Source organism: Mirounga angustirostris, unplaced genomic scaffold (genome assembly GCF_029215605.1).
Source record: "Mirounga angustirostris isolate CCGP_5_RB_7025 unplaced genomic scaffold, mMirAng1.0.hap1 SCAF_4, whole genome shotgun sequence".
Taxonomy (NCBI): domain Eukaryota; kingdom Metazoa; phylum Chordata; class Mammalia; order Carnivora; family Phocidae; genus Mirounga; species Mirounga angustirostris.
Genome location: NW_026991712.1, coordinates 57,200,778 through 57,226,929, shown reverse-complemented (window position 1 = coordinate 57,226,929; position 26,152 = coordinate 57,200,778). Strand labels below are relative to the sequence as shown.

Genomic DNA, 26,152 nt, shown 5'->3' with positions numbered 1-26,152 from the left:
ATGATGAGGGTATCAGAACCGATACTGGACATGGAGATGGCAAATTACAGTGAAGTTTTGGACCCAACTTATACAACTTTGGAGTTTGAAACTATGCAGATTCTATATAATTCAAATGGTGAGTTCTCATCTGCTTGGAGACATAAAGGAAAGCAGGTATAATGGGAGGGGTACAAACTGAGCTTCCCAGGTGGTAGCTCTGTGTCTTCTTGCTGAAGAACTCGGGGCTTGCTTTTTAAAACCACGTATCTGAGCTTTTGCATTTCCTCACAAAATTGAAATTAATAATGTTATGGCTCGTTTATGTTGAGACTTTTTAAAAGTCTAGTTATGCGTAATAAAGTGACCTCAGAATTCTGTCATGGGCCAGTTAAGGTAAAAAAGAACAGTTTCATCAGTTACTTTATTTACTGTAAATCACAGGAGTAAGTAATATTGGCAGACTGGCTGTGAAGTACATTTCTATGCGGTGTTTAAAATGACATACGGAACGCTGGAGGCTTTTACTGGTTGCCTCCTCCTGTCATCTCAGTTCTCAATGGCTGCTGACGAGAAACTGCATTTAAAATTACTCTAAGTTTTTGCACTGAACACAATATGAAAGGAAAGAAAGGCTTATATTATAACCTTACTACTTGAAAAGCTAATGTTTAGCCTCACAAAGCTCTTGGTATTTATCTACTGTAACTTTTTAACTTTAAATAAGGCATGAATTGTTTAGAGTTCATGTCTTTATATAATACAGTTTACTGTTGACTTTGTATTTAGGTTTTTTCCAAGTAAAAATCTTGTCCAAGATTACTTATAATTGTTAGAACACCTCAAATCTAGTATTATATATACTTTGAAAAATGTGTGTGTGTGTGTGTGTGTAGTTCAGGATTGAGAATGTATCTTATACTCAGGATATGGTAATGTTCTGCTATGCTCCTCAGTTTTACAACTGCTGTTCTCGTTATATTTATAATAAACAATAGCTTATTAGTGGAAGATTTTTTTTAATCCTCAGAAGATGAATTCTGAAATTTTAGCACAAAGAGAATTAGTGTTGTTAACAATATGTAATTATGGCATTAAACTGGAAGCAAGAGTTGAATTTTTTTCCTGTTTCCATAAATCTAGAATACAATCAATCCTAATACTTCTGTCATATTTCTAATACCTATTTTGTTTATATTACCAAAAAGAAAAATTCCTAGCTTTAAACTCCATAACATCACATGATTAACCCTTAAACATATTCTCTTTAAGGTTTTTCTTAACTTGACGAAATTATATATGGTAATGTCTGTCTACTCAGAAGTATTATTAAGTAAAATATGTGTGTTTTCACAGAATATAATGGTACATGACAGCCTTTAATTTTATTTTTTGTTATATTCAAAATATGCATTATTATTATGTTTATATTACCATACAATATTATGATAATTTTTAATATATTACCTATATTCAGTGTCTTTTATATTCAATGTCTTTTGAGTCCATACAGATTTTTAAAGATGTAATCAATAATACTAATTCATTTAAGAAACCATTTAAATAAAAATATTTATGTGGAGTTTTTTAAGCCTCTTCCTCCAAAAGAGGAATCTATGGATTAGATGCGTACTTTATGCCAGGCACAGTTCTCAGAGCTGGAAGACAGGGGTGCGTACAACAGATCTTAAGTTCTCTAACATCATGAAGTTTATATTCTGTAGGGAAAGAGGGGTGGTAAATGAACAGACTAGTTCATAAGATAATTTTTAAAAATGAAGTAGTTATTTAAAAAATAATCAGAGTTCTAGATTCTACTTGAAGGGCAGATGAGGGGTGATTCTTAGATGTGTGTTCAGAGAATATTTCACAGAAAGTGAGAGATGGGAGCAGAAATCAGATAGCCAGCTCAAAGACATCCTTGAGGAAGAACTTTCCTTGGAGGCAGAAGGAACAGCAAGTGTAAAGATTCAGAGATGGGAGCCAACTCCAAGGGGGTTAAAAAGGCAACATTGTTGAAGAGTGAACAGGATGGAAAGTAGTACCAAGTAATGGAGTCAGAGAGATGGGAGGGGGCTTTATCACACAAGGCTTTACAGCAAGCCTGAGATGCGTAGGCTTTATTCTGTTTCTGAGGGTTGGAGACAGAAGACTAATATGATGTGAATTTCTTATTCCAAAAGCACTTTGGGGTAATAAACAGTAGGGGAGCAAGGGTGGAAACAGAAAAATTAGATAAGAGGCTATTGCAGTAATCTAGGGGAAAGATTATAGTTGACTGGATAAGGGTGGCCATGGAAAAAGGGTGAAAAGTTGTGGATCCAATATGTATTTCAAATATGGACTTAGTATTAGATTGGATATGAACAATGAAGGAGAGAATCCAATGAAGACCACCAGGTTATTGGTCCTAGGTACTGGATGGTACCATTGACTGACTGACATAGGGAAGACTGAAGGAAGAACAAGTTTGAGGGGAAAAATAGAAGAGTTCTGTTTTTGATACATTAATTAGCAATCTCTATTAAACTTTAAAGTGAAGTTGTTAAATAGTTATTTGGGCATTTCAGACTGATACCCATGGAAGACATCAGAACTAGAGATAAAATCTGGGGATTTTCTCTCATGCACGTGATGTTTAACACAATGGGACCAGATGGGCTTTCCTTGGGAAAGAGTATATTTACGGGGACTGAGACCTATGGTGTCCCGAAGTTTAATCTTCAGAAATATGAGAGGGAAGACTGGAACGGAGACTAGAAGAAGTGGTCGGTGGTTAAAAGGAGAGCACTGGTGTGCTCTAAGAGGTCAAGGAAATGGACTGTTTTGAGCCTGTGAATAATTCATAGGGTAATATAAATAAGAAATACTTAGTGTTAACTTGAAGGCTACTCTGCTTTTTCTTTAACAGATAACTCTGCTCCAGAGACAACAAGTATGAATACCACAGACAATGGTGTCAACTGTCTATGTGCTATATGTGGGGACAGAGCAACGGGAAAACATTATGGAGCATCAAGCTGTGATGGGTGCAAGGGCTTCTTCAGACGCAGCATACGCAAGAGTCACGTTTATTCCTGCAGGTACTTGAGATGCTCCTTTTGAGAAAGTTATCTTTAGAGGCATTTCAAAATGGCGTGCAAGAAGTAAGGAAATAAAATCAGAGCTTTTGGGACACCTGGGTGGCTCAGTCGGTTAACCACCTAACTCTTAATTTTGGCTCAGGTCATAATCTCAGGGTCGTGAGATGGCGCCCCGAGTCGGGCTCCCACCTCAGCGTGGAGTCTGCTTGTCCCTCTCCCTCTGCTCCTCCCCTCACTTGCTCTCTTGCTCTCGCTCTCAAATAAATAAATAAAATCTTAAGAAACACAGACCTTTCATAATTCTGTGACTATACAAACAAAATCAATAAGCTGTGTTAAAAGTAAGGATATGTGGGTGTGTATGCAGGATGCATTCCCAGAGGTGGTTCTTTTTTATGAAACATTTTAGTCTTATAAAATGTATATAAAAATCCACATACTTATCACCCAACCTAGACCAATATAGTCTAAGCCTCTAGTGAACACACTTCTTCTATCACTTTCTCTTTCTCTCCTCTCTCCCAGAGGTAACTGCTGTCTGAAATTTGGTGTTTGTCTTTTCTTTATGTTCCTTTATTGTTTTACCACATGTTCACATTACCAATGGACATATTTAAATCTATATTTAAATGGTTTCACAATCTGTGTATTTTTCTGCATATTGATTTTCTTTTCAACATCTCTACCTCCTGAGTCTTTTAAACAAAATTATTAAAGTGTGGATGATTTTGGTAGCTTGTCAAAGTCAGTGAATGAAATTAAATTTTCAATCTTAAAATTTGAAATGTATTTCTCATGCCACAATTTTGCCATTGAATTCAGTGTCTTGTCTAAGATGTATTTAACTATACTGTATATGTCACATGTTTCTAGTAGGCTTTTAAAAAAATATCTAGTCAACATCATAGTACAAGTTAGGGTTAGATCGTCCACGTTGAGTGTTCAGAATGACAGTTCTGGAATGCAGATTACATCTATGTGAAATATGGACGATTAAAACAATGACTGATGCTAACAGAAAAATATCAAAGCTTGCTCTATTGATGAAAAGCATGTATAGAATTGCTATGTTATCTTGAGAACAAGCTGGACATTTGGTAAAAAGTTATCTCCCTTACAGTATGATGCCATTTGATTTCTAGGGATTTGGAAAAAAAGTTAATATATAACTCTCCAAATATCTAACTAGTGTTCTCTAGTAATTTTTCCAGGAGGGCTTAAAAAGTTGGTTAAAAAAAAAAGTGTCCATCATCCACTTTAAAACCTTCTTGGGGGCACCTGGGTGGCTCAGTCATTAAGCGTCTGCCTTCGGCTCAGGTCATGGTCCCAGGGTCCTGGGATTGAGCCCCAAATTAGGCTCCCTGCTCGGTGGGAAGCCTGCTTCTCCCTCTACGGCTCCCCCTGCTTGTGTTCCCTCTCTCGTTATGTCTCTCTCTGTCAAATAAATAAATAAAATCTTTTAAAAAATAAAATAAAACCTTCTTGATAAACAAGAAAATATATTTAGATGACTCTTGCTTTTATGTACATCAAAGCTCTAGATATAAAAAATAAACCAAGTAGATTTCCCTCATTAAAAGCATTTTCTCTATGATTACATTAAATATTCAGTGCTTTTAGAAAATTAACAGCGAAAATAAACACAAATAACATGTAAACAATATATTTTGAGTCACGTGTTCTGTTAAAGATGAAATACATATATATGAAAGATGGTGTGATCCAAACAACTAAATCCCACAAAGACTTTTAAGAATCAGAAAATATCAGCACCATGTGCTTCCAAGATTTCCTCCCTTCCTGTATGGGCAAAGTGAGAAAGGAGTGTTCCCATAACAACTTCTGGAATTTAAAAAATATTCCCACCACATGTACAGTTTAACTCCTCACACCTTCCCATCGTGAGTATTGCTGCCAACTTAGCCTTCTTTACATATTTTGGTATTAAGCAAATGCTATGATTTTCCATTTGGAAAATAGTTATTATAATGATGAAGGTGTAGGAGAGTAAAGGTTTTTTAAGCTCAGATTTTGCTGGTCTCAAATTTATCCATTTCCTCAGATATACAAATTTCATTTCACTCTAGCTGTTCCGTCCCATTGAAGTTGGGCTTTCTGTCCCAAAGCACTTTAAATTGCTATTTCAATACTTCTCACATCATGTTTTCTTTATTATGGCTGTTTGTAAACTTGTATGTGTACTCTATTAGATTGTAGTTTCCCTGAATGGAGGAGACAGGTCATATTCCTTTGTTTAATCCCTATACCAGGATCTTGTACACAGAAGGTGCTTAATATGTTTATTCAATTTTTTCATTAATGTTAATTGGGTGTGTTTTCCTCTTGTATTGATTAGTAATCGGATTCCCTCCCCTGAAGCCATGAATTCCCAAGTGAACAATTCTTTTTCCTCATCCTAAAAATCTCTCTCTTCTGGCCCAGTTCTTTTATAGTAGACTTTATATTCAGTCAGTTCAAAGTGGCTACCCATCATTTTTAGAAGAAATACCTTCTTTTATAGATCACCAGATAGGTTCTTTTATTCCCATCATTAATAATCAGCCACAAATAATCAGTAATACATCAATACATGTGGATGTGGGTAATTTTATGACACAATTTTGAAGAAATATTATTATTTTACTATATGATTGATATTTGCCCCAAAGCCAATGATTGATATTTACCCTACACTCACACAACTTTTTACTGAAAGTCCTTCCAATTTGACAGCTATAAATTAATTTGGGAATGTAAAATAACATCCCCACGTTCCATCAGGAGTGAATGGTGGACCTGGAAATCAAGCTCACATCTAATTCCAGAAGATGTACCCTTTTTTTTTAAGTGTACAATTCAGGTTTTGATTATTTTCACAGAGTTGTGCAACCATCACTACAACCAACTTAGTCTATAGAGAGAAGTCCTACTCTTAAGCTGTTGCTCCCCATTTCCCCTAACTCCCTCCCTCCAATGACAGGCAACGACTAATGAACTTTCTGTTTCTATAGATTTGCCTCTTCAGGACTTTTGATATAAATTAAATTACAGACACACCTCACTTTATTACGTTTCACAGACATTGAATTTTTTTTTTTACGAGTTGAAGGTTTGTGGCAACCCTGCATTGAGCGAGTCTGTTGGTGCCATTTTTCCAGCAGTATTTGCTCACTTTGTGTCTGTGAGTCACATTTGGGTAATTCTTGCAATATTTCAACCTTTTTCATTATGATTATATTTGTTATGGTGACCTGTGATCAGTGATTACAACTCGTTGAAAGTTCAGATAATGGTTGGCAGTTTTTAGCAATAAAGTATTTTTAATTAAGGTATTACATTGTTATTTTAGACAATGCTGTTGAACACTTTATAGATTACAGTTTAGTGTAAACATAACTTTAATATACACTGGGAAACCAAGAAATTTCATTTGACTCACTTAATTATGATACTAGCTTTATTGTGGTGGTCTGAAACCAAAACAGCAGTATCTCTCAGGAGTGCCTGTCTACAATATGTGGTCTTTGTGTCTGACTTCTTTCATTTAGAATGATGTTTTCAAGGTTCATCCATGTTGTAGCATGTATCAGCACTCCATTCCCATTTATTGCCAAACAATAATATCCATTGTGTAGGTGTACCATATTTTATTTATCTGTTCATCAGCTGATGGACATTTGCGTTGTCCCTGCATTTTGGTTTTTAAGAATAATGGTGGTTTGGACATTTGTGTACACTTTTCTATGTGAACATATATTTTCATTTCTTTTGGATATATACATAGGAGTGGAATTTCTGGATTATATGGTAACTCTAATATCTAACTTCTCTTTAAAAACTGCCAAAATTTCTTCCCAAGCAGCTGCATCATTTTATATTTCAAAAGCAATGTATGAGGGTTCCAATTTTTCCACATCCTCATTGACACTTGTTATTGTCTGGTTTATTTTTTCTGATTATAGCCATTTTAGTGGCTGTGAGGTAGTACCTAATTATGCAGAGACCATACTCTAAATGCTGTTTTCAACCGCCTCTGGATATGTAATTTGGCAGTTAGAGTAAATTTCAATTGATGTGAGGCACATTTGAAATTAATAGAAGAATATTTAAAAAGAGAAAAGCATGCAAGTGCAGAGGAATGATGTTCTGATATATTCTCTATTACATTGAAATCATTTAGTAATAAACAATTAGAACTCACATGCCAAAGATTTTTAAACTAGGTTTGGCTTTCATGGAAGTGATAATGTATACTATGTATACTGGTGAAAAGTCAGATAAAAGTCAATTTTATTTTATTATAAAGACTGCATGAGAAGTAAGGCTTGTATTTCCATGTACATGCTGACCATTAGACTGGAAAAGTTGCAGGTAATTGTTCTTACACATTCTTCCTGTTGGGGCCAAATTTGACCATATTTATGCAAGGTCTATTTATCTGTTTATTTGTGCGTGTTTGGTTTTGTTTTTTGTTTTGATAAACAGTTTTCTGCAAACTAATATATCTTTGTTTGATATTATAGGTTCAGTCGGCAATGTGTTGTTGACAAGGACAAAAGGAATCAATGTAGATATTGTCGATTAAGAAAGTGTTTTAGAGCAGGAATGAAAAAAGAAGGTAATAATATATAGTATAATAATAATAATTACTGATGGAAATTGTTATACACATACATCCTCATTTAAGCACAATAACCTTTTCACATGAATTCTGATTTTTCTCAATGAAGAATCTATAATTCCCTGAGTTTAGGAATTTACCCAAGGACACTGACACCCAGTCTTTGATGATTGTCTGATTCCAGACAGTATTACCTCTACTACTGTGTTACACCTGGAAACAAAATTATTATCTAAATAATATACCGATATCCTGTTCAAAAGATAAATGCAAAATCTACTAATAGGTTGAAATTATAAATGTTATTTTTAAACACATACTTATTGTCAATAATAATTGAATATCTTTGCTCATCCCATAAACATTGATTGAACATTAACTTTTTATTCACTGATTTATTTATTTAACAAATATTTCTTGAGCACTTCTTTCTAAAAACTGTTGCAGTTGCTAAGCCTTCAGTGGTGAACATAACAGAAAAAAGAGTCCTCCCTCTCAGGGAGCTTATATTCCATTGAGGAACAGAGACAATGGACTAGATACTCTGTTTTAGTGTGCATTAATTTCATTTCGAAGGTAGTGACTAATCTTATTATAATATCCTACATTCTGACTATGGTTAATTTGGAAATAAATCTGTTGAACACATGTAAACATTGGGCAGGGGATAACCACTGCAGTATCTTATGCTTATCAGTTCACATGCTTATGCCTATTATATACAAAGAAATATTTTTCAGAACTATTTCGCAAACCATAAAAGAATTAAATCAAGTTAATATACTACAGAAATGTAAAATGTATCAAACTTATATTGAACATAGCTAGTCTTTTCTTTGTCACAGTATTTTAAAGAGACCAAAATTCCATTGGTTTCATTCAGATTGCTAGTCTCCAAAAGAAGACAAAGTTCACAAAATTAAAGGAGAAACACTTTGTCATTACAAAATGACTTATTTCTAATAGCATATTTAGTAGTTTATTAATTACATACTTTGTCAATCAATTTCATCTATTTCTATTTGAACCCCAGCACTACTCCTACAAAAGTATAAGGAAGTCGCAATCCTCTGTTTCCTTTAAGAGTTCACAGGTTTTGAAAGAAAATTACTTTCAAAAATAGTTAAATTATGTCTCCTACCATTCATAGAATAATGCATTAGTTTTTTTTTAATAGATTAGGAAGTAACTTTTGGGTTTCAAAGTAGATATATTTCTCTTATTTACATTAATAACATAATATCAAGGTTAGTTGGATAGAAACGTATATAAGCATGGTTTTATGTCAAAAATGATAGCAGTAAGAAGATTACAAATGTTCCCAATTTCTTCTGATGTGTTTCTAAGGATTAATCATGTAAATGAAATTCATAAAAGCATAGCTTACATTTTAATTTTTTATCTCCACATATGCATTTCCATGTGAGTCAGTTTAGGCTGAAAATCAATGACAATTTCTGTGGGGGGAAAAAAGAGTAAGCTACCAGTAAATATGATTTTAAGATAAAATATTAATGATTCATTCCCAACTTAAATACTACTCACTCTTAAAGGCAAAAGTCCAGTATTTTCTCTTCCAAATTAATGAGTTGGTGGTTAATAGTAAGTTTGGGGTAGATAGTAGATTTTGGCATAGAAATTGGTGCATCTCTTTAATAAAATAATAATTGCATAAAAATTATAATAGTTTTATGTCTTCTCTCTCCAGCAGAACAGGGTAGAGCATTGATCTAAATCATTTAGGGGCTACAGGCCTTGTTTTCATTCTTTTTGGTTAATAGAAGATATGTTTATCTCCTAAGTTTTAAAATCTAATGTTGAGGGGCACCTGGATGGCTCGGTCGGTTTAGCATCAGACTCTTGGTTTTGGCTCATGGTCATGAGATTGAGCCCCACGTCAGACTGAGATTCTCTCTCTTTCTCCCTCTGCCCTTCCCACTTCTGTGCTCACTCACTCACTCTCTCTCAAAATAAATAAACAAATCTTTAAAAAAAATAAGTAAATAAGTAAAATCTAACTTTGATATTTGACTTCTAGTATTTTTTTTTTTAAGATTTTATTTATTTATTTGACAGAGAGTAGAAAGCACAAGTAGGCAGAGAGGAAGGCAGAGGGAGAGGGAGAGGCAGGCTCTCTGCTGAGCAGGGAGCCCAACGTGGGGCTCCATCCCAGGACCCTGGGATCATGACCTGAGCTGAAGGCAGCCGCTTAACCCACTGAGCCACCCAGGCACCCCTTATATTATTCTTTATATGACAGATATACAAGGTAATACTCCCTACTATGTAGTTTTTGGGGAGCCTGCGTGGCTCAATAAGAACACACATTACTTTCCCTTTCCTTTCTGAAACAAGTAGATCTAGCTCTCTCCTAGAAGCTTTTTATATGATACTTAAGATGTCTTCACCTTTCCAAAATGCTGATGTTCAAACCTCAATCTCCTCAGGAGACACCCCTTCCTGCAATTTTTGCTTTATTAATGCTTGTAAACTGTCCTGAGGACATTGTTTCATAAGAGATCATGAGATTGCAAGCTTAAAATCACCTTAACTAAATAAATTCACTCAGAAATTCCATTTCTGCTAGTGTTTTAGTAAAAAAAAATGGAAGTTTCAAAATCTATGATTTGTATCTTCTGATGGTGGATATACTCTGACTTGATCAGTCTCACAGGCTATACTCTCCTTCTACTTATCTTACAGTTTATTAACTTTGAGAGAATGGAAAGCCATCCTATTACAGATACTGCATGGTTGAACTGACTGACCCAACACTTTCTGACACGGCTGCAATCATGAAGTTTCAAAAAATCATCTTTTATGAGCTCTAATGACAGGCCTGGCCTTCTACTTTTTTGAAGAATATCCTCAGTCATACCATACTTCCCCCTCTGCCCCTTACCCCTTCTTACTTTTTATACTATTACTTTTAAATTTTAAACTGTATTTCCTGACATGTAGTGAAAAGAACTGACCAATGAATACTGTGATTTTTCTCCCCTAGCTGTGCAAAACGAACGCGATAGAATAAGCACCAGAAGAAGCACATTCGATGGCAGCAACATTCCCTCCATTAACACACTGGCACAAGCAGAAATTCGGTCTCGCCAGGTACCTGCTGCGCTCCAGTATCCAGTCCTGTTCAATACTATCAAATGTCTACTTAGGCATAATCTGAAAATAATCTAAGTCCATTTAAGTGGGCTCATTTCTAAAATGAATTACAGTTTTACTTTGAAAATATTAGGTGGTCTATTGACTTAATTTTGACTCCTCCTGGACAACTTCCTGTTTTTAAACAGAAAAATACAATGTATGTCAGTCTAATGTCGTTAAATGAAAGTCTGTTTACAAGGTTGGTTTAAAATACTGAATGCATAACACAATCCTCTGGAGGCAGTAGCCTGCTTTACTGATTAAATCTGTAAACTCAGTTACTATGACTTTTGGGGAGCTTGGCTGAGACCTATCATCAGAGCTTCCTTCCTTGAAAATGGTTTCTGAACTCAAGAACTCACCTCGGCATCTGCTTTGGAAACAAGTATTTAAGGGAAGAGCCAGAATCCAGAAACCAATGGTGAAGGAGTTTATTATTTTAAATTTCTAGAATGAGAGTATCAGTTCCAAAGTTTAAAAATGTTCGGGTGTGGAGCCTGCTTAAAAAAAAAAAATTTAAAAAGACCTAAAATCCTTGCAATTTCCCGAGTGATAAGGGGGCCTTTTGTTAGTCATAAAATCTCCAGCAGACCTCTCCAGAGTTCATGCTAATGAGGTGACATAGGGCGGGTCCCAGAAATCAGTTTGGGGCTGGTCAGCAGAAGGACCAAATTGGGATTCAAGGATAGGAAATTTCAGCCCCACCCACTGGCTATCTGTGAAGGGAGGGAGCTGAAGACTGGGTTATAAAAACTCTTGAACAACAGGTTGGTGAACACATTAATATTCTCAAAAGTTATTTCTCTGAAGAGGGCCTGGAAGCTCTCTACCACTCCACACCCCTACCTACCTACCTTGTTCTATGCATGTCTTCCATTTGGCTTTTCCTGAATTGTATTCTTTGTAATAAACTGGTCAGTGTGAAAAAAAAAAAAATCAAATGAGGAAACCTTTTGAAGACAGTTTATTTTAGCATTGCCCCATTAGAAAAGTTAATGATATTTTTCTATTATAAAAAGTTATGAAATAGCTAACTATTAATCAGGTTCTGTATGAGTCAGTGCAACTACTTTCATTTTTGATAGCATGAGGGTGGTATGATGAGGCTAACATCCCCATTATCATCAGTCCTTGAAGATTACTTGATGATCCTATCGAGTATTTACAAAATGGCTTAAGGGAAGCTGTGAAGAGATAAACGCATAGAAAGACACACGCACACACACACTTGCATGCTCAAAAATTAAGTTTATAAGAACTTTTAGAAAGCAATTTTTAGCAGAAAAGCATTTTCAAACCACTTATATTTTATCTAGTTCAAAATTATATATATTTGAAAATTTTTTCATTACAGGTTAAGCTTTTCAATGTTGCTGAGTCAAGAGTTGGTTTCTTACTTTTACTTTGATGGGCTTCCATTTCCTGCAGCAACATCACTAGTTCTGGCTTCTCTTCTAAATCTTTTTTCCTCAGTTTGGTGAACTGTATGCACTGGAAACATTTTCTTCATAAAAATAAGATCATAGAGCATATTTCATGTGACTACGGCATATCTTTTTGTATAGTTATTTTGAATTAGGAAAATGCTGAAAGTTGAGTCAGTTATTTTGCGGTTTTGCCCGTAAGAAAAAGGTACTGCTCCCAGAGCATGGTACTGTGCAGTGAATGTTTCCAATTTAGCTTGTACATATAGGTATGTTTTTCTCCATTTTAAAATGTTCTGTGTATCTCAAGATGCTGTGGCAATGGGAGTGCCCACTTCAAAGCTTTAAATGATAAATTAAGGTGATCTTCTTCATGCTAGATCTCAGTCTCAAGCCCTGGCACAAGCACTGACATAAATGTTAAGAAGATTGCAAGTATCGGTGATGTCTGTGAATCTATGAAGCAACAGCTCCTAGTCTTGGTGGAATGGGCTAAATATATTCCTGCCTTCTGTGAGTTACCGCTGGATGACCAGGTATAGTTAAAAGATGTTATGAATGCTTTCGGAAATGTTTTTTGAACCTGGCTACGTTTTTGTGTTTTTTAAATTACATCTATAATAGATTGACTGTATTTAACAATGGTTCAATTATGAGGAAAAGATTGGTTTTCTTGTCCAGTCACCTTGTTCTCGCAGGAGGCACAACTGTTTAACTTCTATTTTAGGGGCCCTGCAAATTTATTTATTGGGTGAAGTTGAGGAAGACACGGTTCTTCCCTCCTGGAGTTTAAAAAGCTTAAGTGAAGAAGAAAAACAGATAGCAAGGAACCGCCATTGTGAGAAAAGTATTGGCAGAATAAATATGTGGGAGGCAAGCGGTATACTGTTGGGTCTTGGTGTTTATGGAAGGTGCCATATAAAATTCCACTGAAATACCAGGCCACTCCTAGACAGAAACCACACAGGTTGTGTTGTTGTCTTTGTAGGCACTCTATACAATTAACATAAAATTTTGCCCTTCAGATTGTCAATTTTATTCTAGCATTTACTGTATAAAAATAATAGGTCTGGCAAAAATGTCTCTAGGATCATACTCTGAAATCTACAGAGAAATAGAATTCAGATACAATAATCTCTTCTTAATACATATATTTTCATATTTTGTCATATATATACCTTAAGACATTTTAATTAATAGCTAAGAATTTTAATTTCCTAGTCTATGAAAATTAGATTATTAGCTTCAGATTAATTTTGAATGCTTCCATCTAAGTAGTTAATATATTGTAGATGCAAGTAATTTGAAAATTTTTAATTACCCACATTGAGTAAACCATGGTATGTATTATACCCAGTGTATATTTTTACACCCTCTGACTGGTGCTCTTTACCACTAATACACAAAAACAAAGAAACAGTCAAAGTGCATGATTATTTAAAAATCCAAGAAGGGCAAAGTATTTACACAACCAGAATGAAAAGTGATCATAGGAAGTCAGCAGTTATATTTCCAAGACAGCATTTCACATGGCGACCAAAAAAAAAAAAAAAAAAAGGCTATGAAATCTGAAATCTGTCTTTTTTTTTTTTTTTTGAAATCATTCTTAAAATGTTCTGTAACTGCCTTCCTGGTGTGAGTCATGGTTATTGACATATCATAAAGATAGCTTGGCTCAGAAGGTTATTTCAGAGTGAATAATGCTAAATTGCTAAAACATACGTGTCTCACCCCAAGCCATATAAGTAGGGTTATGTTATTTACCAGTTTTATATTTTTATTATCACTCCTCCTTAAAAGTTGCTGACTTGTGGTATGAAGACAATGATTTAAAAATTGGAAAATTAAAATTCAGTAACCTGTCAAAAAGAGTTTTTATTTACTAAATGACACTTGAATACTAACAATATAACATTAATAGCCATGGATTGGCAAATGTTCATTTTGGTTAAGGCACTAGCAAGGTAGCTTTCAGTTGCGTTATATATTACATTATTTTATGTAATCCTCTCAGGAGCTCTGGCATAAATGTTATTATCGCCACTTAACAGGGTTTAAAACTGATTCTAGATCAGTGAAATTCACTCAGAAAATTCATCAAACAAATATTTTGTAGGACTGCATTTCAGTTTTAGGAACCGTGAGGATTTGGCGATAATAATACAGATTGTGTCACTGTTCTCATAAAGTTTGCACTCTATTTGGGAGAGACAGACAATAAAAAATATACAGATTATGAGTAAGTTAATTCTAGGTGGGGATAAGTTCCATAAAGTAGAATGAAATGAGTTGGAGAATGACTGGGGTGGAATGGTAAGACATACATTAAGCTGGAGATCAGAGATTTTTCCTGAGACCTGAATGACAAGGGGCTGGGCATGCCAAGATCCGAGGACAAAGCATTCCAGGGACAGGAACATCATGTTCAAAGGCTCTGAGGCAAGTAGGAATAACGTGCCTGGAGAAAAGTGAGCAAGGGATGTTGCAAGATGAAACCAGAGAAGTGGGTGGGGGGCAGAGCATTGAGCTATCAACCTGTGAGGCCACGGTTAAGGAGTTTGGGTTTTACTGTAACGACAGTAAGGAACCAGCGAAGAGTTTTCAGCAGAGGAATGATATTAAGTGATCATTATTTTACAAATATTTTCTGGGAAGCTCTGTCAAGAAGGATTTAGGATGGAGGAACCAGAAAGGAAGCAGGAATACCTATGAGATCGGTGGAGAGCATTGCGGCAGGCAAGATGAAGAATGACAAAGGGCCCCACTGGGGTGGAGCAATGGGGAAGCAGCACAACGATTTGCTATAATTAGAAAGGAATCAAATGGACTCTTGTTTCTGACATCAACAAGCATTTTGAATGATGGGGCCATTTACTAAGATGATGAAGATGTTGGAGACACATTACTTTGATGTGTTATATTTGGAATGCTCCCTATTCTTCTTGATGGTGATGTTAAGTAGGCAATCGAGTATATGCATAAAGCTCAGTTGAGAGCTTAGTGCGAAGAGTTAGAGGTTCAATCTAGAAAGTATCAGCAGGCTGATCACCCATCCTCTTCTCAGAATGTCACAAGTCCTTGCTTTGCTTTTGTTTATTCAGTTTATTATGTGTAACAGAGTGTGTTTTACATATATTTTCTTATGTAGTCCTCATGACTACACTTTGAGATTTTTATCACTGCCCCCATTTGATAGATGAAAACAAAAGAGTCCCAAACATACTGGTTAGCTTATCTAAGGTTAAACAGGTAGTATGTGGCCAAGCCAGGATTTGAACTCTGATTTGTTTGATTCTATTTCATTCCAGAATGCTTTCTTTCAGCTTTTTTTGTTCTGCTTTTTGTTTGTTTCCACTGTATTGACTTAGAACTTATAGAAATTTTGAAAAGTAAAACTCTATTGACATGCTAAAATAGAAAAATAGAAGGCTTAATGATGGCAAGTATCTATGACTATTGTAGTTTATTAAAACAAACAAACAAAAAAGGTCCCAGGCTTAAAGAACACTGAGTTAATCAGACACATATTATACCATCTTTTAATCGTTATATTTTATAATTAATTGATAAACTTGAAATTTTTCATTAAGGTGGCACTGTTGAGAGCTCACGCAGGGGAACATTTACTGCTTGGAGCTACGAAGAGATCCATGGTGTATAAAGATATTTTGCTTTTGGGTAAATTTTTTTTTTTTTTTAATTTAAGAAGAAATTATGCATGCTTTATCCTTACACGGATCTATTCTGTAGGTACCGAGCATTCATAGACACTGTCAAATGGTACTCTCACTTCACAAATTGGATTTAATTGATTGTGTCCTCACTCAAGGCCCTATCTTTCCTTGACTTGATCGCAAGGAAGTTTAGAGGGCATTGAGGGCATTGAGACGTTCAGGGTGCATTAAGATTTAAAAATAAGAGTTGGAGAACATGGTCACAACATACAAACTTCCAGTTGGAAGTTCAGTAAATACTAGGGATACAGCATACGACATGGTGACTAGAGCTAACACTGCTGTATAATATGTGGGCAAATTGTTAAGAGAGTAAATCCTAAGCATTCTCATCACAAGGGGATTTTTTTCCTTCTCGTTTTATTGTATTGATGAGAAAATGGACATTAGCTGAACCTATTGTGGCAATCATTTCACAATATATGTAAGTCATACCATCATGCTGTACACCTTAGACTTATACAGTGATATATGTCCATGATTTCTCACTAAAACTGAGAAAGATTTAAAAAATAAAAAAGAAATGTTGCTCAATAAATGTAATATTGAATTATGTTTGAATCATATCAGGACAAAGAATTAGTGACTTGTGTGACCACTTTATTGGAGTCTCAGTGTTGTTTCACACTCCTTCAGTGTCTACTTAATACTCGTAATTATATTGTTTTATACACTTTCAAGGACATGTTTATTTCCTATGATATCATTGCTTACGTATGATGCAAAATCCCAAGTTAAAAAAAATAATTTGGTGACTGTCTGAAAATTCTGATAGTGAAGTAGCAGTGCTGGAAGAGGCAAAGTAGGATGGCAGGTTGAAGGGGGGATAAGACAAAAGGGAAAGCTTTTGTTTTCCTCAAGTAATTGCTCCAATCCCCATCCCCATCCCCCTCCCGCCCCTGTACTTCACCTTTTAAATTAGGTTTCTTGTTGAGAGAGTTGAGATCCCTGTAATGATTATTACTATTACCTCCACCTCTCTCTGGCTCTATGAAATGATGACCAGATTATTTATTCTATTTTTGTGATAGATGTTATGTCCCAAAATAGATATAAATTGAATGTAATATAACAATAGCTAATATTTGTTGAGGACATACTATGTAAGATGCATTGTTGTAAGTGCTTTACATGTAAATACACACTATCTCTTGTAATCCTCATGACAACCCTAAGGGGTAGGTACTGTTACTCTGTAGGTGATGAAATGCAGGCAGAGAAAGTTTACCTAAGGTCACAAAGTTAGTAAGGGATAGAGCCAGGATTCTAAACCACATAATGTGACTGCAGAGACTATGCTTTAGATTCTGTTAAACACTCTCTTGCATTTAGAAGTCTGCTATAATAATGTTCTCATTATAGATGAATACTATATACGTAAAAACCCAAATGTCTTTGCTACCTAATTCTAAATTGTTTTACCTTGAATAATTAGGTAAACTAACTTTTCATAAGAAGAGCAAGGTTACATTTTTTGAGTTGTTTCACACATGTTGTTACACTGAAGATTATCTTTGCCTGCAGTGAAAGAATTCAGAATGTTCTGCTTTTTATAAAACCAGAAAATAACAATCTAGCTGTTATCGTAGGAGCTTTTGTCATTGTTTTCTATTATAGCCAGAGACTTTCTAAATTAGAGCGGCCTTAGGGATTAGGTAGTCTAGTCTCTATCCAGTTTCTGGACTTCCTTGAATTCATCTACTTAGACTTGTTAAAATTGTGTCTCAAGAGTTATTACAACTACATATATGTAGACCACTAAAGGAGTCCTATTTTTATCCAGTGTAAGCAAGAAAGTTTCTTTAGGTTTTGTGTTACGCTCATTAATAAGACACTAATAGATAACTGACATAGTGGAAGGCTAATCATTATATTTTGTTTCTCCCCTGTCAATTATTAGCTTGTTATTGGTCTGTACTTTCGTGTTATCACTAGTGACTGAGACTGTTAAAATGCATGTGATCATATTATCAATGTCATTGATCCTTGACGTGTTCTTAAGTTTTTCTAACATAACTAACCTAACACTATTGAAAGGAAGTACTGTTACTACTCTTTCAAGGAAAGAGGCATTTAAAACATCGATTTGTAAAAAACTAATCACATCTGACGATCTTTTGTTGGGGGGCGGCTGACCTTTTTTTCCCCTAGGGAACAACTATGTAATTCACCGCAACAGCAGTGAAATTGAGATCAGCCGTGTGGCCAACCGGGTTCTAGACGAGCTGGTACGACCATTTCAAGAAATTCAGATTGATGACAATGAATATGCTTGTTTGAAGGCAATTGTATTTTTTGATCCAGGTTTGTTTTCAGAATTCCATTAAAAAAATGATAATGAAAAGTAAACTATTATTTCATATTAGAATGTTTACTCTCACACTCAAGTAAGATTCAATCTTTAGATTGCCCTTTTTCTTCCTTTTTTATAGATGCAAAAGGGCTAAGTGATCCAGTAAAGATTAAGAACATGCGGTTCCAAGTGCAGCTCAGTTTGGAGGACTACATCAACGACAGGCAGTACGACTCCCGGGGGAGGTTTGGAGAGCTACTTCTGCTCCTTCCCACGCTGCAGAGCATAACTTGGCAAATGATTGAGCAAATACAGTTCGTTAAACTTTTTGGGATGGTTAAAATTGACAATCTACTTCAAGAAATGTTACTGGGTGGTGAGTACATTTAAGAATTCCCATTTTATTTATTAGCATCCCACTCTGTACAAGGTTGACCTACTTATTTTTTGTCCGTGACATAATGAACTCAATTTTTTACATTTACAAAGTCTGCAAAACCCACTGGATGGAGACAAAAGTACTTGAATGTATTGAAATCCTCATTCTTCCTGGTCTCCACCCTCTTTGTGCCACACAGTTCCTCTTGCCCTAGTTTTTATCCTTTCAAATATGGTAAATAGAAATATATTTCCAATTTTTCGTACTCCTTGGGGTGGATTGTGTTTTTCTAAGCCTTGACTCCTTTAAAAGCTCAAGGATACCAGCTTTGCAACATTACCTAAACATATTTATAGTAAATACCTTAAAAATAAACACTTTGCTCCTGAAATAATTAATTGACATAACACAATGAGAAGGGAAAAATAAGATTTTGTTGAGGCAATAAATGTCAGGAACAAGTTAAGAAATCATTTATTTTGTGTTCTGATCTAGATTAAATTTCCTTGTAAAATCACTTTATTTTAGTTTAGTTTAGTTTTAGTTTTCTGGTGCTTAATGTGTTCCTAATGACATCTTTCTGAAATAAAAGTTGTTTATGCTATTAGTGTGATCCCAAATACTATAAACTTGAGGTAAGTGATTCTTGGAATTGCCTTAACAACAGGCAGCAAATCTAATGATTCCAGGAAATGGCACACAAGGTCCATTATTAATATACCACATAATATGATACAACATTAATCTAGCCAATGCACAGTGAAAGCTGACATTGTCCTTAATATGGCAGTGGTTCTATTAATTCTTTTTGAAATCCCAAAAAGCACTTTGCAAAAATAGCAATATTTAAGCTGTCAATCACATTTGTTGCAAGGTAAACTTGATCAAATATCACTAACGCAAGCATCTTTTTATCTTCTGTAGGTGCTTCCAATGAAGCTAGTCATCTCCATCATCCCATGCATCCACATTTGTCTCAAGATCCATTAACTGGACAAACTATACTTTTAGGTCCCATGTCAACACTGGTTCATACGGACCAGATCTGTAAGTATCTGGGCTACTTTTCAACCATATTAATTTTTAAACTTAATTACCTGAGAAAAAGTGGAATTTGGGGAAAGAATCTATCAGTGTCCAGAAGTTGCAAAAATTAGGTACAGTTTCCTCTCTAGGACTCAACTGTGGGAGATTGTGACGTTCAGCAAGTCACTTATTCTCCTTAGGCATGAGTTTGCTCCCTAAAATGGGATGTGAGTTCGTAAATGCTTCTAAAGTACAACAGGATGTATGGGCGGTCCCAGTTTTGCCTGGTAGTGCAGGACCATATGAAGGACTGTGCAAGCTGGAACCGTGCAAAGAAATCTTAATAATCAATAGGAAAATTATAGTTTGCTTGTGACTTTTAAAAATGTTTGCCAAAACATTAAGAACTCTCTTAACTACAGGTTATAAATGTAGAGGGAAATTGAAAAATAATAATCCTGATATTTATTTAGTACACTGTAATGTAAACATTAGATTCACTGAGAATTATCGTATTTTATTTCTTCATTAAAAATATTATTATATTATGAAGTGTAGGGGCACCTGGGTGGCTCAGTCGGTTAAGTGTCTGCCTTTGGCTCAGGTCATGATCCAGGAGTCCTGGGATTCAGCCCCACGCCCGGCTCCCTGCTCAGCGGGGAGCCTGCTTCTCCTTTTCCCTCTGCCCGTCCCCATCACTTGTGCTCTCTCTCTCTTTCTCTCTCAAATAAATAAATAAATAAATAGTATTTTAAAAAATTATGAAGTGTAGCTTGAACAGTCCTTGCCACCTTCTCCTCCTCTACCTTGCAAGTGGAAGTGAGCATCTTTTCTATGCCTTGATCAATTTTCCTCTTTTGGAAGTTTGGATCAGCTTCCAACATTTTACCCTTTGCACTTTCCATGTCTGAAATGTCCCTGAGAGGGTCCCCGGTAGCTCACCGTGATCGTATAGTGGTTAGTACTCTGCGTTGTGAAATGTCCCTGAGAACCCATTTAATGTGAAGGTTTTTTTACAGGTTTCACTTCCTCTCGGACATCTTCATCCTTTTCAACACAATCAGTTTCTTCACTAATGTCCATCAGTTTTCCTTCACTAAGCTCCAGAATGCAGATTTAGAGACTCAGCAGCAGTGTCCGCATTCCCAGGGGCAGCTCATTCTGTAACTCCATCATGCTCCATTCACTTCCTGCATGATCACTTTTTGTTTTTGGGGGGGTTTTTTGCCACTTATGCTTTATCCATTTTTTGCAAAATGTCATGAGAATATGAGAATTTATCACTAGGAGACAAGGAGGGAACACAGCTACACACTTAAGCTGTCAGTTACATGAACTGAGTAAAATATATTCAGTGACCAGTCGCAGACAAACTTAAAGATGTGATGTGATTGGTCACTGATCATAATGCACCTCTGTTATCGAGGTAATTAATGTAGACCGAAGAGTTAGCAGTGAAGTTTGTATGTATGCAGTTACTCGCAGTTAATTGTGAGTTACCATGCTCACTGAAATTCGAACCATGTTTTTGCAGGACTGGTGCTATTTAGCCAAGCCGTGATAACTGAAATTTGTGCACGTCATTTGTGCAAAGTGAGGGCCTCTGGGAAAGCTCTTTGGAACTAAAATGATTATATAAAGTAGGGGTTAGTAGCTAAGTTAATCTGATAGTATTGCAGATTTAACACAAATTCTATTTTTATAAGCTACCCCCAAGATAAAAATCTCTATTTGACAAAATTTCTAGAATTGTTTCTCAATTTATACTAAGTAATCCCAGACTTGCCTTTGATCTATCTCCTCTTTTTTAAAAAGATGTTATTTAATTATTTGAGAGAGAGAGATCGAGAGAGAGAGCACACAAGCAGGGGGGAGGGGTAGAGGAAGAGGGAGAAGCAGACTCTCCACGGAGCAGGGAGCCTGATGCGTGGCTCGATCTCAATCCCAGGACCCTAGGATCATGACCTGAGCCCAAGGCAGACACTTAACCGGCTGAGCCACCCAGGCGCCCTGATCTATCTCCTCTTAACATTAAACCGGCTAACTCACCGAGATTCCTTGAGCTATTGTCATATAATTGTGATGCATAACTGTATTACCTACTGACTTTACAGTAGCCCTTAATAACTAGTTTTATGTGTTTTCATGGAAATGTTCAATGAAATGTAACCAATTTAGTGAGTGTGATCTCACTGCTACCTAGAGATAAGAAAAGTAGAAGCCACAGAAATACTTATTACCACTGCTATCCCTTAGATACAAGCACTGGGAAACCCATGTGTAAATTGTGTCTGAAACAAAAAGTTCTTTGAATATATGATAGAGGCAGAAGTAAAATTCTTAGAAAAATATACAAATTATGGAAATAATATGACATACTTAACCTGTGGATATAATTGTACTTGAAAGACATTAATTTGGGACCATCCTTGTGAAGCAAATGTTACCATTTTCATTTCGTAGCCAAGAACAGAGAGGCAAGCCCATTACCATCTCTGTAGAGATCAGTTATTCATAAACTCAGAAAATAAAACACATTAACAGCATATTAAACATTATAGGCATCAACTGGCAAGAAAGTTTAACAATTCTGCTGGTGGTTGAATCTTTTACTTTTTAAATGCTAGTTTTCTAGTATTTTTTAAAGCATATTTACTGACCCTAATCTTTTTAAAATCATATCCTATTTTTCATTTTTATTCTCTCTTTCAACATAATATTTATAAGAATCATTTGTTTCATGCAAAGCAAAACATTAAACACATACACACAGAAAAATTTAAGTTCATATGTGTTTTCCTGGCCTTTTAGAGCAGGCCACTGTAGTCTTAGATTCATCCCAAATATCCAGAAATAATCTTTTAAAGCAAATCTGATTATTCTTTTGTCAATTAAACTGTATCTAAAAATGTTGTTTCTAATAATGAAAATCAGGCAAAAGGGAACTTTTCTTATTTTTATATAGAATTTTTAAAAGATATTTTGGGGAAAAAATCTATAAAGTTTGAAATGCCTCAGTATGATCATCAAACATTTTCTATTCTATTAAATATGTGGAATGATAATAAATGTGAATATTAAAATATTTCAAGTTTTTTAAAATTAAAAATCTAGAATAGTTCCTAGATTATTTTATAATATAGTAAAAGTTTGCAATAGGAGGATATACTGTTCTAAACAATGAAGTATTCAAACTGTAACTTTGTTTTTCCATTACTTGGGCTTGCTCTTTGCATTGATGGGGAAGAGACAGATGAGCTCAACAGTAACAATAATTTTGAAGCAAAAAAGCAAGTATTTTCAGATGACTTTACCTACGATATAGGTTTCAAAGCACTTGAAAAGTATCTTAACTTTTTATGTCATACAATATGTTTGAGTGGAATGCAACAAATATCATCAGAGAGATATCAGTGATCTCTCTCTGATGTCTGATGTTTGAGTGGAATCCAAACCAAATATATTTTATTTTATGTGCATTTTTTATTGCAAAAAATGTGAAGTTTTCTAAGATTTGAGGGGAAAAAAAAACTAGCCTTCTGTTAATTCTTTGTATTGACTTTTTTTCTGCTAGGTCTGTAAGAGAATGAAATGCTCATAAATGCTATTAAGAAACGCAGGAAGTGACTTTTAAGGGACTATTAAGTGACTTTTAAAATGTTCAAGCATGCTCTATTCCATTTGAATGCTATCTGGGAGTTCAGAAGGCAGTGCAATTCCAGTAGGACCTCAACGAGCTCATAATGTATTAGATAATCCTACTGTATATATATGATCTTTTAAAAATACCTCCAAAATAAAATAGTGCATATTGGTGTCATGCAGGACTTCCTGGGTTGAGTCAGGCTGACGGTCACCATCATGTACAATTCTCTGTTTCTTTTTTAGCAACTCCTGAGACCCCACTCCCTTCCCCACCACAAGGCTCTGGACAAGAACAGTACAGAATAGGCGCCAACCAAGCTTCAGTGATTTCACACCAGCCTCTCTCCAAACAAAAGCAATTGTGAGACTGTGTTTACTTCTGAGCGGCATTGCGTAAATGTGAAAACTTGTTGGTCTTGAAATAACTCAGGATAGTACTTTCGGCAAACTCTTGGCCAAGGTTTCTTCATGGTGCTGTTATAAGATGGTATCCTGTTTTTTTTGTTATAGTCTCATTTTGTTTGTTGTCACTATTGGTTAAAACTTTCCAATTCAAGCAGTGTATATCTGAGTTCCCATATGTTTGTATAGTGTATTTTTCCAGCTTCCCTTGCACTGTTCCTGAACTAGTTGAATCTTGTGTACTACTGTCATTTGTTGTCTTGATATTAATTTAAATCTGTAAATAATTGCTTCATTGTGATGTGATGCAGAACCAAGTGTTCTTTTTTTGACCAGAACAGTAGATCAGCAACTCCAGATTAATGTAAAATGAACCAAGGTGTTTTTTTTTTTTTATCAATTTTAAACTTGCAAATTAGAAAATTAAAGCAGTTGCTATAGAACAGGAAATATTTCTTTGAAGAAGAATCGCTTCTGGATATCCTATGGCTAAGAAGCATCTTTCTGGCTCACAGTTAAATATGCCTATATTTAGCTTAGGAAATCATAAATAGCCATTCCAAGGATGACTGGCTAGTCCTTGTAATCTGCCTCTATTTGAAGATGTATCTTGAGATAAAACATGTTTGCTTTACCAGTTAGGACATAGGATAAATGGTTAAAAAAAAAAAAAAAAAGGAAAACCTTAAAACAGTGGCTCGACCAAGAGACATTGATTTTCTGTCCTAAAACAATCTAGAAGTAGTCATCCATTGACTAGAACTTAGAGCGTGCTTGCATCCAGTTCCCAGGGAGGCTGGGAAGCAGGCTTTAGGTGGCAAGCTTTGTGCCCACTAAACTGCACCACTCTGGGAGACTGCTATTGGGAGACAAGCCACCATCTGTCACACGTGCATTGCCTTACTTAAGACTCACAGGATCCCTATCAAAGAGCTCTTATTATCTTTCACTTACAAATGAAGAAACCAATTGCTTAGAGGGTACATAACCAATGTTCATAAACCTGAGGAGTAGGAGAGCCACCAGCTTCATGCCCAGGTCTGCTTGACTTTAGTGAGAATAAATCTTTGAGGTGGGATGAAAAATGTGAGCTTTTCACTATGGTTTTTAAATGTATGCAATTGAGTGATGACCGAATCCTATCCATCTTGTTACCTTAGCACATATTTACCTGTAATCAATGAGTGTAAATTTGTTGCATCACAAATAAGAAACCACTGTTGTAGTTTTAATGTCTTTCCCCTAAAAAAGAAAAACTTGAAAACAAATTAAAGAAAATAAAAGATAGAATCCCAGATAGGTTATGATTAAAAAAACACAAATTCAAATCACTGACTCAGCAGATTTTTCAAAAATCCAGTGGACTGAGGAGTTCATTGGAACCCTATTTGATCTAAAGCTGAAGCTTATTTAAAAACAGTGATGGACCATCTGGAAAACAGTGATATCTCTCTCTCCCTCTCTCTCTCTCTCTCTCTCTCACACACACACACACACACACACACACAACATACACATTTTATTTCCAGAAACAAGGAAAAATTGGTTGAGTAATTATCAGTGATATAAAAAAAAAAAAATAGTGTCCCAATCTGTAAGAGACTGAATTCAGTGATTTTTACAGAATCTCAAAATTTCTGAAATTTCATAGCCCCCACATACCCTACAAAGAAAAAGGTTCTGTTAATGTTAACTTATTAACTCAGAGTAGGAAAATGGTTAATTAGAAGGTATCATTGATTTAATAAAATCAAAATTCCTTCAATAGCTGGTACCTGAAAACTATAAAATATATCTTTGAGAGTGAATGAGGGAAGAGGAAAGTTTACTTCACTCTTATTTTGTGGAAATTTACTCTAGCGTCTCAGTTTCATGCTTTTCATCTTTAAAGATGAGCCCTTTAACTTCTCTGCATATACTTACTAAACAACTTTGTTTTGGAAATTATTGCTAACGATTTTGTTTTAATAACTATGGTCAGGGAATTTTTAATATAATATTTTTGTATACTTAACTGCCAAAAATGCTGGACAAAGAGGAATGGAAGTTTTCAGCATATTTTCAAAATATTGATAATGAAACTTATTGCTTTTATATAGCACAAAACTTTTTTTAGGTAATAAATATGAATAATTTATTGTGAAATAATGATTCATTTTATAAATGTAAAATTATTTTTATAAATTTTATTGTTGAAAATCAAAACTTACTAAATTTTGTAAGTGTTAAATTATAGTGAGATTAAAATATTTCTAAACTGTGATATGTTGTTTCACTGAACTTTCTAAATAAAAATTGAGAAAAAAACTGAAGTAGGGTGCTTCATTATTGTTTAAAATGATTTTATAATTTTAGAGCTATTGATAATATCTTTTATATGGACATTTAATTAAATTCATGTAGAGTTCAC

The 26,152-nt window shown here is 35.1% G+C and overlaps 1 protein-coding gene across 1 annotated transcript; it reads left to right on the top strand.

Annotated features, from left to right (window-relative positions):
* HNF4G (hepatocyte nuclear factor 4 gamma) lies at positions 1-25,843 on the top strand. The gene is made up of 10 exons (XM_045899214.3): positions 1-118; positions 2,891-3,062; positions 7,586-7,680; positions 10,688-10,794; positions 12,644-12,799; positions 15,854-15,941; positions 18,149-18,301; positions 18,430-18,666; positions 19,594-19,716; positions 23,584-25,843. Exons 1-10 carry the CDS (start codon positions 1-3, stop codon positions 23,703-23,705), a joined length of 1,371 nt encoding a protein of 456 aa, XP_045755170.1. The 3' UTR covers positions 23,706-25,843.
* Positions 25,844-26,152: the final 309 nt, after the last annotated feature.